Source organism: Lonchura striata, chromosome 3, assembly GCF_046129695.1.
Source record: "Lonchura striata isolate bLonStr1 chromosome 3, bLonStr1.mat, whole genome shotgun sequence".
Classification (NCBI taxonomy): Eukaryota; Metazoa; Chordata; class Aves; order Passeriformes; family Estrildidae; genus Lonchura; species Lonchura striata.
Genome location: NC_134605.1, coordinates 98,432,635 through 98,450,217, shown reverse-complemented (window position 1 = coordinate 98,450,217; position 17,583 = coordinate 98,432,635). Strand labels below are relative to the sequence as shown.

At 35.2% G+C, this 17,583-nt stretch overlaps 1 protein-coding gene across 4 annotated transcripts in view; it reads left to right on the top strand.

Moving 5' to 3' along the window:
- The window catches only part of KIDINS220 (kinase D interacting substrate 220), a 73,055-nt gene that overhangs the window by 8,591 nt on the left and 46,881 nt on the right, over nucleotides 1-17,583 (top strand). For all 4 annotated transcript variants that reach the window (XM_021525445.2, XM_021525444.3, XM_021525442.3 and 1 more), the window contains exons 3-15: nucleotides 3,157-3,255; nucleotides 4,675-4,773; nucleotides 5,747-5,845; nucleotides 6,770-6,871; nucleotides 7,298-7,396; nucleotides 8,303-8,500; nucleotides 9,613-9,711; nucleotides 11,961-12,059; nucleotides 12,730-12,828; nucleotides 13,836-14,013; nucleotides 14,534-14,698; nucleotides 16,054-16,233; nucleotides 16,583-16,748. In XM_021525445.2, the coding sequence (XP_021381120.1) occupies nucleotides 3,157-3,255; nucleotides 4,675-4,773; nucleotides 5,747-5,845; nucleotides 6,770-6,871; nucleotides 7,298-7,396; nucleotides 8,303-8,500; nucleotides 9,613-9,711; nucleotides 11,961-12,059; nucleotides 12,730-12,828; nucleotides 13,836-14,013; nucleotides 14,534-14,698; nucleotides 16,054-16,233; nucleotides 16,583-16,748 (1,682 nt within the window). The remainder of the gene's footprint in view (nucleotides 1-3,156; nucleotides 3,256-4,674; nucleotides 4,774-5,746; nucleotides 5,846-6,769; nucleotides 6,872-7,297; nucleotides 7,397-8,302; nucleotides 8,501-9,612; nucleotides 9,712-11,960; nucleotides 12,060-12,729; nucleotides 12,829-13,835; nucleotides 14,014-14,533; nucleotides 14,699-16,053; nucleotides 16,234-16,582; nucleotides 16,749-17,583) is intronic.

Genomic DNA, 17,583 nt, shown 5'->3' with positions numbered 1-17,583 from the left:
CTTCAGTTTCAAACCTCTTGCGGGGATGCTCTGTATGTATAAAGATAAGAGTTTTGTTTAAATGATAGCTCTTCCTTGGAATTCAGTGTCTGAGTGCAGTTCAGTTTCCAGTTTTGGACTTGCCAGGGCATCTTTTCTTCTTGGGTAGAAAGGAAATGCCAAAAGGAGAGTGCCTTTGGAGATCTAAAAAGATTTCTGGCAAGCTAAGGTTTGCTGATGCCAGGACCTCCCAGGCTGCAGTGACTTGTGACTTGGTAGGATCATCCACATTGCTACCAACCCTTTGTACCAACCCTTTTTATCTTGACTGTGGTCAGTTGCCAGAAAAACTGGGATGTCTCAGTCAGTTTGTGTATGGATAGTTTTATTGCAGTAACACCATCAGCTTCAGTTCAGCCTCTCTGCCTTTTCTCTGCACATCATTCCGCTTGTGTGATTTTTTTTCTCTCATACCAGACACATGAATTAGCAGCTAATGATAGATGCTTGCTTTGTGTGATGCAGTTTGATCCTAACAGCCTCCATTTTCCCTTAATCTGCCTTTCTTTCTCTCAGGAGCTTCTGCATGTTCAATTCTGAATCTTCTGTTCTCTCACAGACTCTGAGAGCACTAACCTGTAAGGTGACACTACTAATTTATTTCCCCAAAAAAATGCAGGTGTGCTCCTTTATAATTTGGTTATTCCAATACTTACACTGAGCTGTAATGTACAGATAGACAGTACTTGATGTGTGTGTGAGAAATATGGGCTTTTAGTTGTTGTGGAGTATCTAGACTCTTGGACAGCTTTAGAGGATTAATCTGGAGGTCACAGATCTAGTAATTATCTTTTGTTTCTGTGTTGGTGAAATATTTATGATGGTTGCTAAAACATTATAACATTACACTTACATTTGAGAGTCTTCTGACAAAAAGGGAAGGATATTTTCAGTACCCCTATAGAAAATTTTACATCCCAGAAAACTAAAGCCATTTTGCAGCTGTATGACACTTCTTACAGAAGGGAATAATTTTACCATCCACAGCTTCTTCTTATCCAGACATACTTTTATTTGGAATGTATTATCCTTTTGTGTTACTCACTTGTAGAAGACAATCAGAGTGATAACAATAGTAACTGTTCAGAAGGAGGTGACAAGAATGATCGGGCTAAAATAGGGAGTTTTATTTGTTTTGCTAAAGCATTGCTTGGAAGGGATCACTGAAGATTATCTAGTCCTGTGTCCTGAGGTGGGTTAATTGGAGCCAGCTGAAATTGCCTGTGTCTGGTGCAGGGCTGTCCCAGCCTCTCTTCACAAAGATTCAGTGCAGTTCCCTCTGGATCCCAGCCAGATGCCTGTACTCTGTGCAGTAAGGTTCCTGGCTGCCCAGCCTGCCAGGGCTCTCTGGGTAGCAGCACAAGTCTCAGGTGCATCAGCCACTCCTCCCAACTTAGTCCAGGCTGTGAAGGTGCTGCGGGTGCACTCTGTGCCATTGCCCCAGTCCTTCATGAAAGGGTTAAATAGGATCCCAATATTGATTTCCTGCACTAGTGACTGGCCTCCAGCTGGACTTTGTACTGCTGATCCCAGTGCTCTGAGCCCAGCACTGCAGCCAGTTTCAGTCCACCTCACTGTCCATTTGTCTAGCTTGTACTTCATTAGTGTCCCTGGTTGCTGTGGGAGACAGTGTTGAAATCCTTGCTAAACAATGTCTCAGCTCTTCATCCACTGACCAGTGTCATCACAGAAGGGCAAGTGGTCAGTCAGGATTTCTGAAATCACTTGGCATGTGTATTCCCATCTTATTAACTTGCATATCTTGAAGAGCAGAAGTTATGACTGTTTTCTTCTCCAAAGAGAGCTGTTCTTTTCTGAAAAGTAGCATTTTATTTTCTCTTGATTTTTTTGAACATTTAATTCCTTTTTTTTTAATGACCAGACCTAAAACTACTACTTGTTGATACAAAATATTCTTTAGTATCTAAAAGCAATAGTGTCCTTTTGAATGTATACAATGTAAAGTTATAACATAAACTTACATGAGGGCATATTTTTTCTTTGTGAAAAATTACCTTATAAATGTAATTACATAAGGAACAGCTGATGGGCCAGAAAGTGTTTTTGAAAGAATCCATGCGATTCTGTGTATGTAAAGAGCAGAAAGAGTCACCAAGTATCTTTAGTAATTGTATTGTTAAGAGTTTCAGTTATGGAGATTAGTGGTATTACTGTATTGTGATTCTGCATTGATTTTTATTCTTTCCAGCGAAATTGCTGGTATATAGCTCCTAACATGTAGCTTTTGCATTATTAAGAAACCAATTAATTTTGAGTTTTCTCTATGGTGGAGGGGAAAAACAGAAGCAAGGTCAGGAAAAATTCCCTTAAATTTTAAAACTTGTAATTAATAAATTTAATGTAAAATTTAGCTAGTTGTACTTTTCAGCATACAGAGCAACTGTATCTCAGAAATTTGCTGACACAAAAGTAGGCTGATGGAAGGGTGACAGATTCTAACTCACTTTTAAAATGCTTCTGAAGGTGAATAAACCAGCCTTTCTATCTTTCATCTTCCCTGAGATGAGACTATCTGCTAAGAACCCATGTTGCAGAGGACAGGAGTGATGTCTACATATCCCACTTTTATCTCACAGCACAGGAAATACAATCTGTTTTTTCCAAGGCTTTAGCAACTGTTCCTCTGAATCAGTGTGCATTCCTAAGGTAGGAATGTGTGGTTCCAAAGGTAGATATATTTCTTTATTAATTTTTTTACAATGTGAATGAGTTACTCCAAGTTGTAGAGATGTAACCCATATTGGAGATGTCTTCAGCGAGGAAATAATTAAAAAAGGTACATTTACATTTAATAATGTAAGGTTTTTTTGTAATAATGTAAGGTGGTTTTTTTAGTAGCCCTTTTTAATATCTGAAATGTTTGGAGTTTTTTGTGTTTGTTTTTTAATCTTCTATGGGACAGGATTTAATACCATATTCTCCATTTTATTATAAGTTTAAGGTGTGGTTTCAAGACCACTCCTTCTTACTACTTCTCAGTGGCAATTAAAAATAGAAACATTCTTGCTCTATAGTTTCTGGATCTTTATTGTGTGGGTATGTGTGTCATTGTCATAATTTCCCAATGCATCTATTTTCCTGTCACTTTGATTTCAGAATGGCCAGACTCCACTTATGTTGGCTGCTGAGCAAGGCAATTTAGAAATTGTCCAGGAGCTTCTCAAGAAGGGAGCTAATTGCAACTTAGAAGATGCAGTAAGTATTAATGTTTTATGTGATGGCACCTAACAGTCGAAGAACAAGGAATTTCAAGGGGCAGGCAAAGAGAGGGAATTTAGGTTAGTGTTGAGCTCAGGGGGGAAAAAGCAGGTGGAAAATGATGACATAAGAGAAATTCTATTAAAAATTGCTTAGTTCTTGTATTTCTCTGAGCCTTCATGAAGAGTAGGGATATTTGTCAGATGTTTAAAACATCTTGATCTCTGCTGAGTTTGCTGGTATTTCTTGTGGGAAATCAGAATAGAGAAATACAGCATCAAAGATGAGGTCCAAGTGATTTTGCTTATCTCAGTGTTGTTGAGGTATGTCAGTGGGTTGAATTTTTGTTTATTTGTTTGGGGTTTTTAAATTTTTGTTTGGGTGTTTTTCCAGTAAATACCTAGAGAGAATTTTGGTTAAAGGATTATTTCATATAATCCCTCTTTGCCAGACCTGTGGCAGAGAGGGGTTTCAAATTTATGAATTGCCTTTGTGCCTCAGCAAAATAAGTTGACTCCAGATGAAAGATGCCCAAAAGGGATAAATAGAACAAAGATGCCCAAAAGGGATAAATAGAACAGAGATATTGTTAGAAAGTTTTGAAAGGTCTATATATTCCAGTGAAGAGTGATAACCAGGAAAAGGCTATCACTTGGTTTTTTTACTTCTGCACTTAGTTTAAGTGTAGTGGTATGGACATCCAGGAAGGTTCTTCTGTGGAATCTGTCATCTAAAAATTCCAAAACAACCAAACTTGCCAACCAACCAAGTATGTATTGTTTTGATACATTTTATTACAGTTGCTATAAATGCCACAATTTCTATACTTCTAGGAAGGACAGCTACCTTATAAACTGTTGCTATATTTTATAAGTGTGTAGCTTATAAAAAATCAATCCACACCTGGATGAACTTTGAGCAGTGGGGGGGGGTAAATAAGCATAATGCAAAGGGAAATGTTATCTTCCTGAAGTGTGAAAAGCTGTGGTCCAGATTACCCTGCATGTCAGTCCCTTTAGTGCTGTCACACACTATATGTGGAGACTCACTGCCATTGTTTTCTGTGGTCTTGGTTAGCATCTCATTCCCTCTCAGCAGTTTTTAATACCTTGACCTCATTTTCTAATCCTTTGTAGGTGCTGCTTCCTCTATATTTATTAAGATAACTTACAGTGAACTGAGGAGTGGAAAGGGCTAGATATTGGATAGGGGAGCACATAACTGTAGGGGAGATTTGGAATAGTTGCTCTATATTTCCATGTGTATAACTGGCACACTGTGAGTTTATTAGTACTTTTTCTAAGAACAGCTATTTTAAAGGCTTCTGTATTTCCTGTTGTGGATTAAAAATTTGAAAAACAAGGTAACTTGTATTTAAATATTAAATAGTACTTTAAAACATTCTTTTTTTTCTAGGATAACTGGACAGCTCTTATTTCAGCAGCTAAAGAAGGACATGCAGCTATTGTAGCAGAGCTACTCAATTATAATGTCAGTTTGGAGCATCGGGATTTGGTATGTGTTGGCTTAGTGTAAAAATAAAATGGAAAAACAGTTTTGTGAGTTGGAGATTTTCAATTCCATAAAACTAAGAAAAGATCTTTCATTTTTACATTATAGACCTAGTGCTGCTGAAATGAAAAAGAATATATAATTAAATATTATATATTTAATAAGTTAAATATTACTTTTTACACCTGTGAAATGATTGCTTTAGTGTTAATAATGACAGCTAGTTTACTAGGGCTGCTATTCTCCCCTTAATTTGCTTTTGATAAAAGCTGAACAGTTTGATTTTTGGGTGTGTCTTGTGTGGAGTTTTTGTTTAACATTGAACACATTCACATGGCCAAGTGCTTAATTTCTAGATCACTGCCAGTCAGAGGGATCTTTCACATCTCCAAAAGTGTATTATAAAGAAATAAATAAAAACAGTGCTTGCAGTTATTGGATGCATACTGATCTTTTAAAATCATATTTGTTTACCTGACCTGTCAAATGCCTTAAGCAGTGAAACCTTATTGTCTCCTAGCATACAAAGTTAAATGGGCACACCAGTGTAGTTTGAGATAAATTGCTGTTATTACTCCCTGCTACAGAAATCAAAAATAAACTTTCCATGTTAATTAATTTGGAATCTAGACTGTTTTAAGATAGTGGTGTGTTTCTTGGTTTTATGTTTGTTTTTTTTTTTTTTGTTTTTTTAATCCAGGGGTTGGATTTGTATGCATTTGAAATCTGAATTCAGTGTTCAGCAACTTTAAGAACATGACGTTTTCCCAAGTTTTGCATATAACAGGAAATAAGTAGTTCTATACAGGAGCTTATTATTTATTCTGAATAAAAGATTACAACATTATGTAGTCAGTCCTTACAATATTTTGAATTTGGAGAATAGTCTTAGGACAAATAAAAATGAAATAAAAGTCATTAGTTACATTTCTAAATATTTTTCAGTTTTTACAATTCTTTGAATTATGTTTGTTAGGGAGGATGGACTGCCCTGATGTGGGCATCATACAAAGGCCGTACTGAAGTGGCTAAACTGCTGCTTGAGAAGGGAGCAAATCCAAACATCACAGGCATGGTAAGTTTAGTCTTAAACATCTCCTCCCAAGTGTTTGAAGCCTTGAGTTGTACGCTCATCTTATTATCTTGATCAAACATTTTGCAGTTTTTGCAGCATGACATTTTTTACTGTACTTCATAAAGGGCTTGCTTTAATAATCTGTGTGATTGCAACTGCCTTTTTTAATAATTTTGAAATTTTTTTAATTAAAGCAAACAGGTGTATAGCTCACACTAAGATTCAGATTATCAGGAGAGGAAATCATAGAAAAGATAAGTGGTGTATCTAATGTTACTTGTATAACAGCTGTCATTTTTCTGCATCTGTAGAAGTTAATGGAGTAACTAATGTGTGCAGTGTAGAAACCATAATTTGCTTTAATTTTGTTTTATAATAGTTTAGATTGTATGAACATATACCATTCATGTTGGAGAATTAAAAAACCCTAAGATTTTGAGATTTAGTTCATTTGTGTTTTCTACAAAAGTATAGGTACTGAACAGTTTGTTTATACCAGTAGTTCTCTGCTGTTTGAGGCAATGAACAATGAAGAAAGAACCCCAGTGGCCAGAACAACCTTTTTGATGGTTGATTTTCTGCAGTGCAGGGTCTGTGTGCATGGCACAACTCCTCTGCAGTCCTGAATCCTTAGGGGTATTATGTAGCTGTTAGTTGCTTCCTTTCTACCTTACAAATGTTCCTATTAAGATGAGGATGTCAATTTACAAACCTTGTTTAAAGAGTAGCAAATCAAAACTGGTTGAAAACAGTGGACATCTAGGTAATGTTAGCAATAATAATATAACAGATGATAACAATTGTTGATAATGTAATTGGATTTATTTCTGTATATTCATTTATGGATTTAACTTGTTTTGTTGATGTAAAATAATGCAAATACATAAGACTATAATTATTTTTTTGTTGTTTTTTAATTCTAAGCAATACAGTGTTTATCCAATTATTTGGGCAGCAGGACGTGGCCACTCAGATATAGTCCATCTCTTACTGCAGCATGGAGCTAAAGTGAACTGCTCTGACAAAGTAAGTTATACCTATTTAACATTTAATTTCTGTAATGTTTGATTAATTTTGTGTGAAAGGAAATCTGAGTTCTTGATTAGAAAAACACTTGCTGTTACATTTTACCATAACATTAGAATTAGTGTGCTAGAGTAAGTTGTTAAGCTTGAAAGAGGTTTTTCCATAGTATGCTCAAGATGGCGGTGAACATATTTCTATTTTCAGAGCTATTGGAAACCTTGCTATCCTAGGTTGTACAGAAAAATGATTCTTACAGCTATCTAGAAAAGAAAAATTGAAGTGACTTTTCAAATGCTTGTGTTAATTCAAAAGACCAAATTATACTTTTGTAAAAACTAAAGCAATGAAGTATAGGATAAATGCTAGATTTTATGGGATACTAAATACAGAAAGCAATATGATAAAATATTGTGAATGTTTTTTCAGTATGGTACCACCCCACTGGTTTGGGCAGCCAGGAAAGGGCATCTGGAGTGTGTGAAATACCTGCTACAGATGGGAGCTGATGTTGACCAAGAAGGAGCTGTAAGTAACTGCATTTTCCAGTGATAAGTAAATCTGTGTGTCCTGTTTGGGTTTTTTAATAAAATAAATACCAAGAAATACACAAGACAAGATGAAATGTTGGTGTTGGAGTGTTTTGCTTTCCAGCTATTTGCAGATTGCATGTGAGAGTTACTGAAGCTTCTTTGTGCCTTTTAATAAACCTGTGATGTAACTAGGGAGTTGTATTGACAGTGTACACACCAGTAGGTTAAGTGTAAATTTTAATGACTATAAATTAATTTAGGTAATTGTTATCTGAAGGTTAATGCTATCAGAATTCATTCAGTATCCATGCCTGATACATCAAATATCTTATTCCTCAGTGCCATTTGAAAAGTAAATCAAACACAAATCATCTTTTGAAAATAATAATGTTGACTGCAACTTTTCAGAAATTGATTTTTTTTTCAGAAGTTTCAGCTGCATATTGTTTTTAAATAAAATAGTTTACATTTAAATTGCTTGTCAAAACAAAAATAAAGTCCATTTAAAGTTAAGTGGAAGATTGGGGAAAGTTTTGGTATTCATATGATTATTTCTGAAGTTCTTAAAAAATCCTCTTTGTGAACAATATTGGTAGACCTGGATGCTTTGTTAATACTATGTTTCCATATGACAAGAAAATTATTTTATCATATGTGTGGAATTTAGGAGATAGAATAAACTGGTCTGAGCTTTACTTTTTGCATTTGAAGTCTGTACTATTGATCTTAGTTTATTTCTTTGTTTTTAAAAAGTGTGATTTTTGGTGCACTTTAAAACATAAAACTGAAGTAGCATTTGGATGACTGAGTGATGTCAGTAAGTGTTCTCTTATTTGAACTGCTGATATAACGATGATTGATATATCCACTGTACAATAAAATCTTTTGGTTTTATTTAAAGAATTCTATGACTGCACTTATTGTAGCAGTAAAGGGTGGCTATACTGACTCAGTAAAAGAAATACTGAAAAGGAACCCAAATGTAAACCTAACAGATAAAGATGGAAATACAGCTTTGATGATTGCATCAAAGGAGGGACATACTGAAATTGTGCAGGATCTTCTTGATGCTGGAACTTACGTGAACATTCCTGACAGAGTGAGTCAATTTTCATAATAATTATAGTTTTTTATATATATAGTTTATGTTTAAATACCACTATATGCAGATTTGTAAATATGTGATTTTTCTGGCTTTCTAATTTTTCTGCCATCTAGGGGTATTTCTGTGTATTGCTCTTTTACAAGTATGTTAAGTGGTAAGTGTTGCTATCTGAAGGTAAAGGATAAACTACTGAAAATACTCTTTCTTTGAGATGCTTGAATTGAGAACATAGGGCATCTGACTTATCTGTAACGTAAGACTAATTCTGAACTAATCTGTAGGTTTGGGGTGAGGTAGTACTGCTAAAACTGTAAACCATGGATTCTGTAAAAAAGAATGTATTTAGCATGTACCTTTATCTTTTACAATGAAACTTTTTACTAGAAAACTTGCAAATATGAGAGGGAGACTTCAGCTCTGGGTTAAGAGATGTAAAGGTAACGCTGTGTACCTGACCCATAAGTACTCTGTAGAGCTGTGACATGAACAGTGCCCTCAGTGTGAATCTGCTTGCTGGCAGCTCAGGATTTTATTTGGTTACTCATACAGGTGCTTTGGACTGTCTGCAGTGCCCTCTTGATAGGGAGGTGCTTCTGAAGTGTCACAGACAGGTCAAGCACTGCAGCCTTGAGGCTGTAGTTGGTTAGATGCCTAAACTTAGATGTCTCTATCAGTGTCAGTGACTTAGTTCAGATAGGTGATATGTTCTTGATGCTGCATAAGTTGGATTGCTTGGGGTTGCGGAAAATAGAGGAAAGCTTCCTAATACTTTCTTCACAAATCTAAAATGATTTTTGTATGCATTCTCCTGTATTTCAAGTGTCAGTGGATTTCTTAGGTGGCAGTGTACTGAGCTACAGTCATGTCATAACAAATTTGACCTCGGGCACATATCAAAGCAAAGTCAAAATATTTTTTATTATATACACATTCTTTTTTTTTCAGAGAGAGTTCTATTTTCTGTATCTTTCTTTTTTAAAATGAGTGGAGATTTCTTAATGTAAATCGGCATAGTGCGTATTTGGAAGCTGTAATTCATTCTCTGTTGCACTTCTTGTTGGTAAATAATGTTAATCATGTTCAATATTCTTTCACAATTTTTTTAGAGTGGAGATACAGTGTTGATTGGGGCTGTTAGAGGTGGTCATGTTGAAATTGTGAGGGCCCTGCTCCATAAATATGCTGATATAGATATCAGAGGTCAGGTAAGTACAACAGTGTAAATGTTACGGTACTTCTTACATAGGATGTGAATCTTTATACAAACAATTATACTGTGTTCCTGAAAAATGAGCTTTAAAGTCTGCTCTATCTGTAGGAAATTCAAATTCCATCAAGCAGTAAAATACATCACGTTACTGTGCAGCTTAATAAGATATAAGATACATGTAATGGCTTGTTAAGCACAGTTTTTTCACTTAATTGTATAATGGTTGAAAAGCAAAATATGTAAACTGAACTTTATCTGCATTACTGAACAGATTTAGAATAATGACATACTTTAAAAGACACTTAATATAATGATTTTAGTCATATTTTAAATAGATTATCAATTACATGTGATGCACTAGAGATTATATCTCTTGTCAGAGCAATTCTGTCACTGTGGTTGGTTGGTTCTTGTCTCCCCCACTTTTCTGTGTTGCTTTCTGTTAAACACTGTTAGTGATTTCTGTGTTTTCTACCTACCCCCTGTTTCTTTTTTGTCCTTTGATTAAGGTATTAGTTTTACTCTTCCACTGGAAGCTCTCTCATTCAGCAATGATTTTGCTACATTCAGTTTGCTTTCTTTTGCTTGAAGCTATTCAGATCACTCTGGTTTGTTGGCACGTGGGTTCTGCCAAGTTGGTACACGGAACAAACTAGTCACTGAGAGCTGCAAAGGTTCAGTGCCTGCTGCTGCTGCAGAGCATCTTTGAAAAGCCAAGTTTATATTCTCAAAAAAAAGTAGCATTTGGATCTCTTCCTCTAACCTGACATTGGCAACCTGTGTGTCTTAGCTTCTGGCTGTGGCGTGGATTTGAAAATCTGAAGCTTTTCAACATCTCACTATGACTGAAGCAAAACAGAAACAGTAGGAGGATGCAATGTCTTTGGTAGCAGGAAGCTTGTGACTTCTGGCAGCGTGAGGTTGCTTGAGTGGCAGTTTGCAGTGGTTGATCTAGATAATACTTCTGTGGCCTACAGGAGGCACAGCAGGAGGCAGTACCATCAGAGCAACATCTTATCTCTGCACTTCAGATCATAGTTTAGGACCAGCAGTATCAAAATTGGAGATAAATGCTACTTCCCTGCTCTTCAGCACTGCAGCACCTGCCTGCTGGCCTGTTCTGGGGAGATCTGCTGGCTGCCCAAATTTGTGACGTTTCAGAAATATTGTTGAGTCTTGACCAGCCTTCCAACGATGGTGTTCCTTGCTGATCATTCATTCATATGGTCACTAGCCGGCTGATACCTTCAGCAGAAAGAACATGACTAAAAGGCCCTTGAGTCTGGGTATTGGGGCAGGTGAGAACTCAGGTGGTGTTTTCCTCAGCCTTCAGGGAGGGGGAAGAACCCAGCTGGGAGCACCTGGCTGTGTAGCTGATTTACAGCTCAGGCTGATGTCTTGGAAGCCAGCTCACTGAAGGACAGAGAAGATGAAACTCAAGTGATTGGAGAGGAAAGAAATCTTAGTGACTGGGCTTAAACTGTTGTGAAAGGTTTTAAACTCAGTTTGCTATCAAGCCCATGAGTGGAAGAGAAAGAGCTGGAAATGAAAGAAGCAGGCAAGATAGAAGGCTGCAAGGGACACTTTGACAATCCTGCTTAGAAGCAGGTGTATGTTCAGAAGCTATTCTTAAATGTCTCTACACAAATATGCATAAAACAGAAGGAGTCACAGTGCAGTCAGTAGGCTACAGAAAGATTGACTTTCTGGGGTAGCACACATGCACACATCACTGGGGGGAAAAAAAAGAGAGAAGAAGATTTGTGGTTGTGAACCTTCCCCTAAGTTTGCTGATAAAATGTCTGCCTGATCAGCATTCTGGTACTTTGTGTGGACTTTCTTGTCCATCTACTTGTACAGCTTCCCAGCTTCCACTGCCTCTGGAAAAAAAGTTGGTTTATTTCATTAGATAATTTCTATATTTGAGTTAGAACTAAATACTTACATGTAGTTTCAGAAACTTTTTCAAGATGGGTTGAGTTCACTTGCATTGTTAAAGCTCTTAATATATTTCACACAGGTTTTCAAAACAGATTTATATTTCCTGGCCAAATTTGCATCCTCTGCTCTAAATTCTTCTGTTGTGCCAATTCGATTTATTGAACTTTCCCTTTGCCTTCAGCTATGCTAAAAATTGCTGTATTATATGCAGTTTTCAATATATAGTCGTTGTAATTTAAATAGTGTTTTTTAAATTAATCCAACTAAATGAAAGTACTGTTTGTGTTTAATACTTTTTTTTAGGATAATAAAACTGCTTTATATTGGGCAGTTGAGAAGGGAAATGCTACAATGGTGAGGGATATCTTGCAATGCAACCCTGATACTGAGACATGTACCAAGGTAACAATTTTAATTGAATTGGTTTTTTTAACATCTGTTCTTTTCTCAGCTCTTGTGTAATGTGAAGATCATACCATATTCAGTTTTTGCGAAGTGTTGGTACTTTGAACACTGTTAATTTATTTTTTTTTTTTGTGAAATAAGGCTTCTCAGTAATAGTAATGTTCCCTCTGTTGATAAATATGATTTGCTGTTAAATAGCAAACAGGGATAGCAGGGAACATATGGATTCTTTACCTCAGCGTCATTGACATGACCAGGAATAAAGAGTAAAGAGCAGGTGCTGCTGGAAACTTAGGAAGGAGTTTTGTGATATTACTAGGCATGAGTTCAGATATGTGCAACAGTAAGGAAAAAAATAAGAGAAATAGTTGGCACAGGATTGAAATATTTCCAATATATTGTATAATATCTGAGTTTTGTCTTCCTTTATTTGACACTGTTATTGACAGAAATGTATTTTGTTCTTTTATTCCAATCAATCTGGAAAACTGGGTCTGGGATACTTTTTCAGGCATAGGTGCTAAAGTGCTGTTGCTTGCACAGTAGCACATTTTAATTTTAATTATCTTAAATTTTTTTCTTTTAATTTGTTACCCAATCGCTATTTGTTTTTTTTTAGTTTTGGGTGTATGGAGATCTTTATATTTGTTCTACTTTTCCATTTTAGGATGGAGAAACACCACTTATAAAGGCAACCAAGATGAGAAATATTGAAATAGTAGAGCTTCTTCTGGATAAAGGAGCTAAGGTCTCAGCTGTAGACAAGGTAAAGAATATTTGTTTACTTTAGTATGTTTAATAATTTTAGTATTGCAGCAGGGTTTTGGAGAGAGCTGTTAAGGCTAATACAGAAGGAGAGCTTCCCATATGCTTAAATAGACAATTAAATTAAATAGGCAAATTAAATAGATAATAAGACTTAAATGCTTAGTCTCCCATATGTTTAATAATTCAATAGATAAGAACACTTAAGTGTAAATTTGTTTCCACCATTACTATATTGTTGGGTTTTGGTTTGCTCTTAATTACTTGAAAAAAAAAATCCAGGCAAGGAATAAAACTTTTAACAGATAAAACAGCTAATTCTTAGTACACTTGGGGAAGAGCACAGAGGATTGTTGTCATTTGTCACTGATGTTAGTTTTTGATTAATAGACATTAAACAAAAGTATACCAAGGACAAATACAGCTGGTTATTTCTGTCTTCTTATGCATTACCTACTTTGACTGCAAAGTACGTAATGCATAAGAAATGCTTTTTTAATCTCTTATTTGGTGCTTTTTTAGTCTCTTATTTAGGGTGAATAAGTAATTATATTTATTTGATGCAATAAGAAAGCTTTTACTGGGAAGTTTTTGGGGAAGTGTGAGCAGACATTGAAACAATTCTAACAAGCGCTAGCTCTTGTTCCTGTTTTTGCCTGAGTTTCCCTGTAGACATCTGTTTCTACACAGAATGTCAGGATGTAGACATCCTGAGTTTGCCTGTAGACATTTGTTTCTACACAGAGACTACAGTTTTCATGAACTTTAGGATATTAATAAGCATTTAAGAAAGAAGGCAGTGTCTGAGGTTTAGTATTCTAAGAACTGCTTTTTCACATGTCTTCTCTGAAACATTTGTAATGATTGCTGTAAGGCACTGATGCTTTTGAAAGTGCCCTAAGATTTATTTCAAGGAAATAATGCCTCTGAAAGAGTGTTGAACACATAGTCTGTCTATAATCTTAGGAATTAATGTTAGACATTACTAGCTTTATCACTTAATTGCAGAAAGGAGATACTCCACTTCACATTGCTATTCGTGGAAGAAGCCGCAAACTTGCTGAATTACTCTTAAGAAATCCAAAAGATGGTCGATTGCTTTATAGACCCAACAAGACAGGAGAAACTCCTTACAATATTGACTGTAGCCACCAGAAGAGTATTTTAACACAGATATTTGGTGCCAGTAAGTATAAGTATTTTTTTGTAAATCACTTGTATATTGATGATCCAGTTTATTCAATTATGTATTGAAAGGTGACTACAGATTTTTTTTAATCTTTTAATGTTGCACCTAACTGGAAGGCTTAAAAATAATCAGTTGGGGAAAAACCCCATCACTCTAAAAGCCTGGCAAAGGTAAAATAACCTTTTATTTTGACTTTAGATGTTGGATACTACGTGACTTCTGTTGATTCCTTTGTTTTTATTTTGATCGTGCTTGTGTGGGAATTACTTTCTTTGACTTCCTATGGTTTGGAGTCTTGAATCTTGTAGTAGACTTTAATAATTGTGATAATTATGTATCATTTATGTGGATGATTTAAATTTCCTTTGAACAGGAATGTACAAAGAATAACAGCTGTTATATGGCAGAAGTATATATACAAATATGGGTGAACATGTAATGTCTTTATGTATGAAAATTATCATACTGAAGAGCTTTCTTAGAGCAAAGTTATGTAGCACAAGTATTTGTGTTTCAGGACACTTGTCTCCCACTGAATCTGATGGTGACATGCTGGGCTATGATCTGTACAGCAGTGCTTTGGCTGATATTCTGAGTGAACCAACCATGCAGCCACCCATCTGTGTAGGCTTGTATGCACAGTGGGGAAGTGGAAAATCTTTCCTGCTTAAGAAACTGGAAGGTAAAAGCTTGATTTAGTCTTTTCAGTACTTAACAGTCTTATCTATGAAAAGCATCACATTGGAGTTACTAGTTTTTGTGAGGGTTGTTTGTCCATGTAATGTTGTATCTGATCTCTGTTGCTATGATGAAATGATTTAAATTTTACTGTGGTCAGTTCATCCATAGATTGCTTTGTTTATTTATACAATGTCAAGACAGCCTTTCAGTGCTTCTGTCTATTTTCCTGTGAGTTTCCTGCACCAGTGAATCTACCCTTTAAGTACTGCAGAAAGTCTGGCTGCCAAAATATGCCTTGCTGAGCTTGTTTTGTGTATCAGATCAGGTTCAGACCTCTTCTGCTGCAGCATTTATTTATTGTACATCCTATGTGTCTTTTTCTTTTTAATGCTTAAAAATAATCAGGATATTAATATTTTATTCTCTGTAGTGTATGTTCTTTGCATCTAGTTTTCTTCCCCTTTCCTGTTTCTTATTTTGAGATTTTTTGAACTTTCTGAAATGACCAAGGAAGTCAAATGCAGCATATGAAATTAATCAATATTTTTCCTGGTGGATATATGCATCTTATTTAGTTTTAGCATTTTCTTATGAAGGGTGTTTTTCTGCCATGTTTCAATATAATTCAAAATAGTTCTACCAATCTTGGTGTTTCTTACTTTCTGTGATTTCTCTATTAGCTAAAATGGGATCTTTGCAGTCATTTTTTTCAGCTGCTGTTCCATGTCATAAACAAAAAGCACATGTATTTTGACCTTGATATTTGTTGCTGATGAGCTCTTACATTTCTAAAACACTTTCTCAGTGTTTTCTTCCTGTTCCTCATTCCTGTTTTTTATTGTGAATAGTGTATCTATTGTTTCTTATTCCATAGAGCCAAGATAAGTTTCTTCAGGAATTCCTGTTTTAGTAAATATAAATCAACAAACAGAAATAATACTACAACCTTCACGTTGTACTCTTATGTGTGACTCTTTGAGGAACATAGTCCATGTTACAGTCATTGAGATTTTGGGAGTTAACAGACATGGTGGATTTTTTTTCTTAGTGTCATAAAATACATTTTACACTTTTACAGGAGGATTGGAAAGGGCATGACTTTTAATATGCTTTCAAAAGTAAAAAATCTGTAACAAGGAATCTGAGTATTGTGTATTTAGACATTATGCAAAATATTTTCATTCATTGCACAGATGAAACTTAAGGTTGATGTTTGAAGAAGAATTCAAGCATAATTGTCTGTTTTTCGATCAATAATTGGGATAAGTTATACAGTCTGCTGAAAAAGTTCTTTTCAAATATGATCTGTTCTTTAGTGGCTTCATATGTTAACTTGTCTTTGTGTTTTTGTTTTAGATGAAATGAAAACTTTTGCAGGACAGCAGATTGAACCTCTGTTTCAGTTCTCCTGGCTTGTTGTATTCCTCACGCTTTTGCTGTGTGGAGGTTTGGGTTTATTGCTTGCTTTCACTGTGGATGCAAAGCTTGGAATAGCAGTGTCACTCAGCTTATTAGCTGTTCTCTACATTTTCTTTAGTAAGTCTTATATGGTTTTTATTAAGGTTTTTATCTGTTTTGGGGATTAAATATTGCTTTGTAGATATGCTTTGCTATTCAGAAAAAATACTAAATGGTTTTGTATGCAATAAGACCCCTTTGGACCTTTTGTTTTGTGTGTAATTTGTGAGAGGGCATTCTTGAGAACAAAGAAGGATTTTGTTTATTAATTTCATTGTGTTACTCTTACCTTCTCATTTTTAGTCTAACTGCTGAAAGTTCATAACCTTTTTTACAGAACTACATACTTTATTTGTTCAAACTTCATGATTCTTTCACCTGTAAATGTTGACTAGATTAAAACCATAATATCTTTTTAATATTTTAGCTGTAATTTACTTTGGTGGCCGGAGAGAAGGGGAGAGATGGAACTGGGCCTGGGTGTTAAGTACGAGGTTGGCAAGACATGTTGGATATTTAGAGTTGCTTCTCAAACTCATGTTTGTGAACCCACCAGAACTACCAGAGCAAACCACTAAAGCTTTACCTGTCAGGTTAGTTATTTAATTTATTTACTCTTCAATAAATAAGTTGGGCTCACTCTGATACTTCTCAAGCTGTGCGTATTAATGTGCACATTTAGCATCATATGAAAAGTTATTGAGATTCCTGTTAGAAAAACAGTAGCTCTAGAAGATCATAAACTTCTCAGTGTGAAGAAGATAGGAGTGTTTTCAAGAAAAAGTATCTACCAAAGTTGGTGAAAGTGGTTTTTAGAATTGGAGGTTTTGGCTATTGTACAAATGAAAATTCATACCAGATAAAATAAGAATTTATGTATGTTGTATATTATCTATGTTTAATGCTTGTTCTATTGATTACTTCTGTTAAGGTTTGGGGTTTTTTTTCCTCCTTGTAAGTAGAGCATCAGACTGGTCCAAGCTTCTAGTTTACCTGAAAACAAGAAAGTTTATGCTGTGTGTTTGAAAATTTAATTTACTTCTATTGCTTAAAGACTTCTATTTTAGCGTCATGGTGCTTTTATGTGATCTTTTGTTTCTGTATTTTTTTCTAATCCTCTATAAACATTATGGTTTGGCATCATAAGGATATTTTCATGTTTTTACTGTCATCTGAGTTACTATTAGTTATGTGACACTTTCTGTCTTTTAAAGAAATCAAGTTTTAGAATAGGAAGTGGGGCAAAGAAGAGGTTGATAAATGGGGAAGTAGTTAAATTCCATGTAGATTTTTTAAAAAATTAAAGTGTTTCACATTTTGTACCACTTTAAAAAACTTTTAACTACAGAGATACAGCATGACTTTTGTTTTAGTTGCCAGAAAATATTTAAAGTTTTCTGAAGTATACAAAATACATGCTTTTTCTCT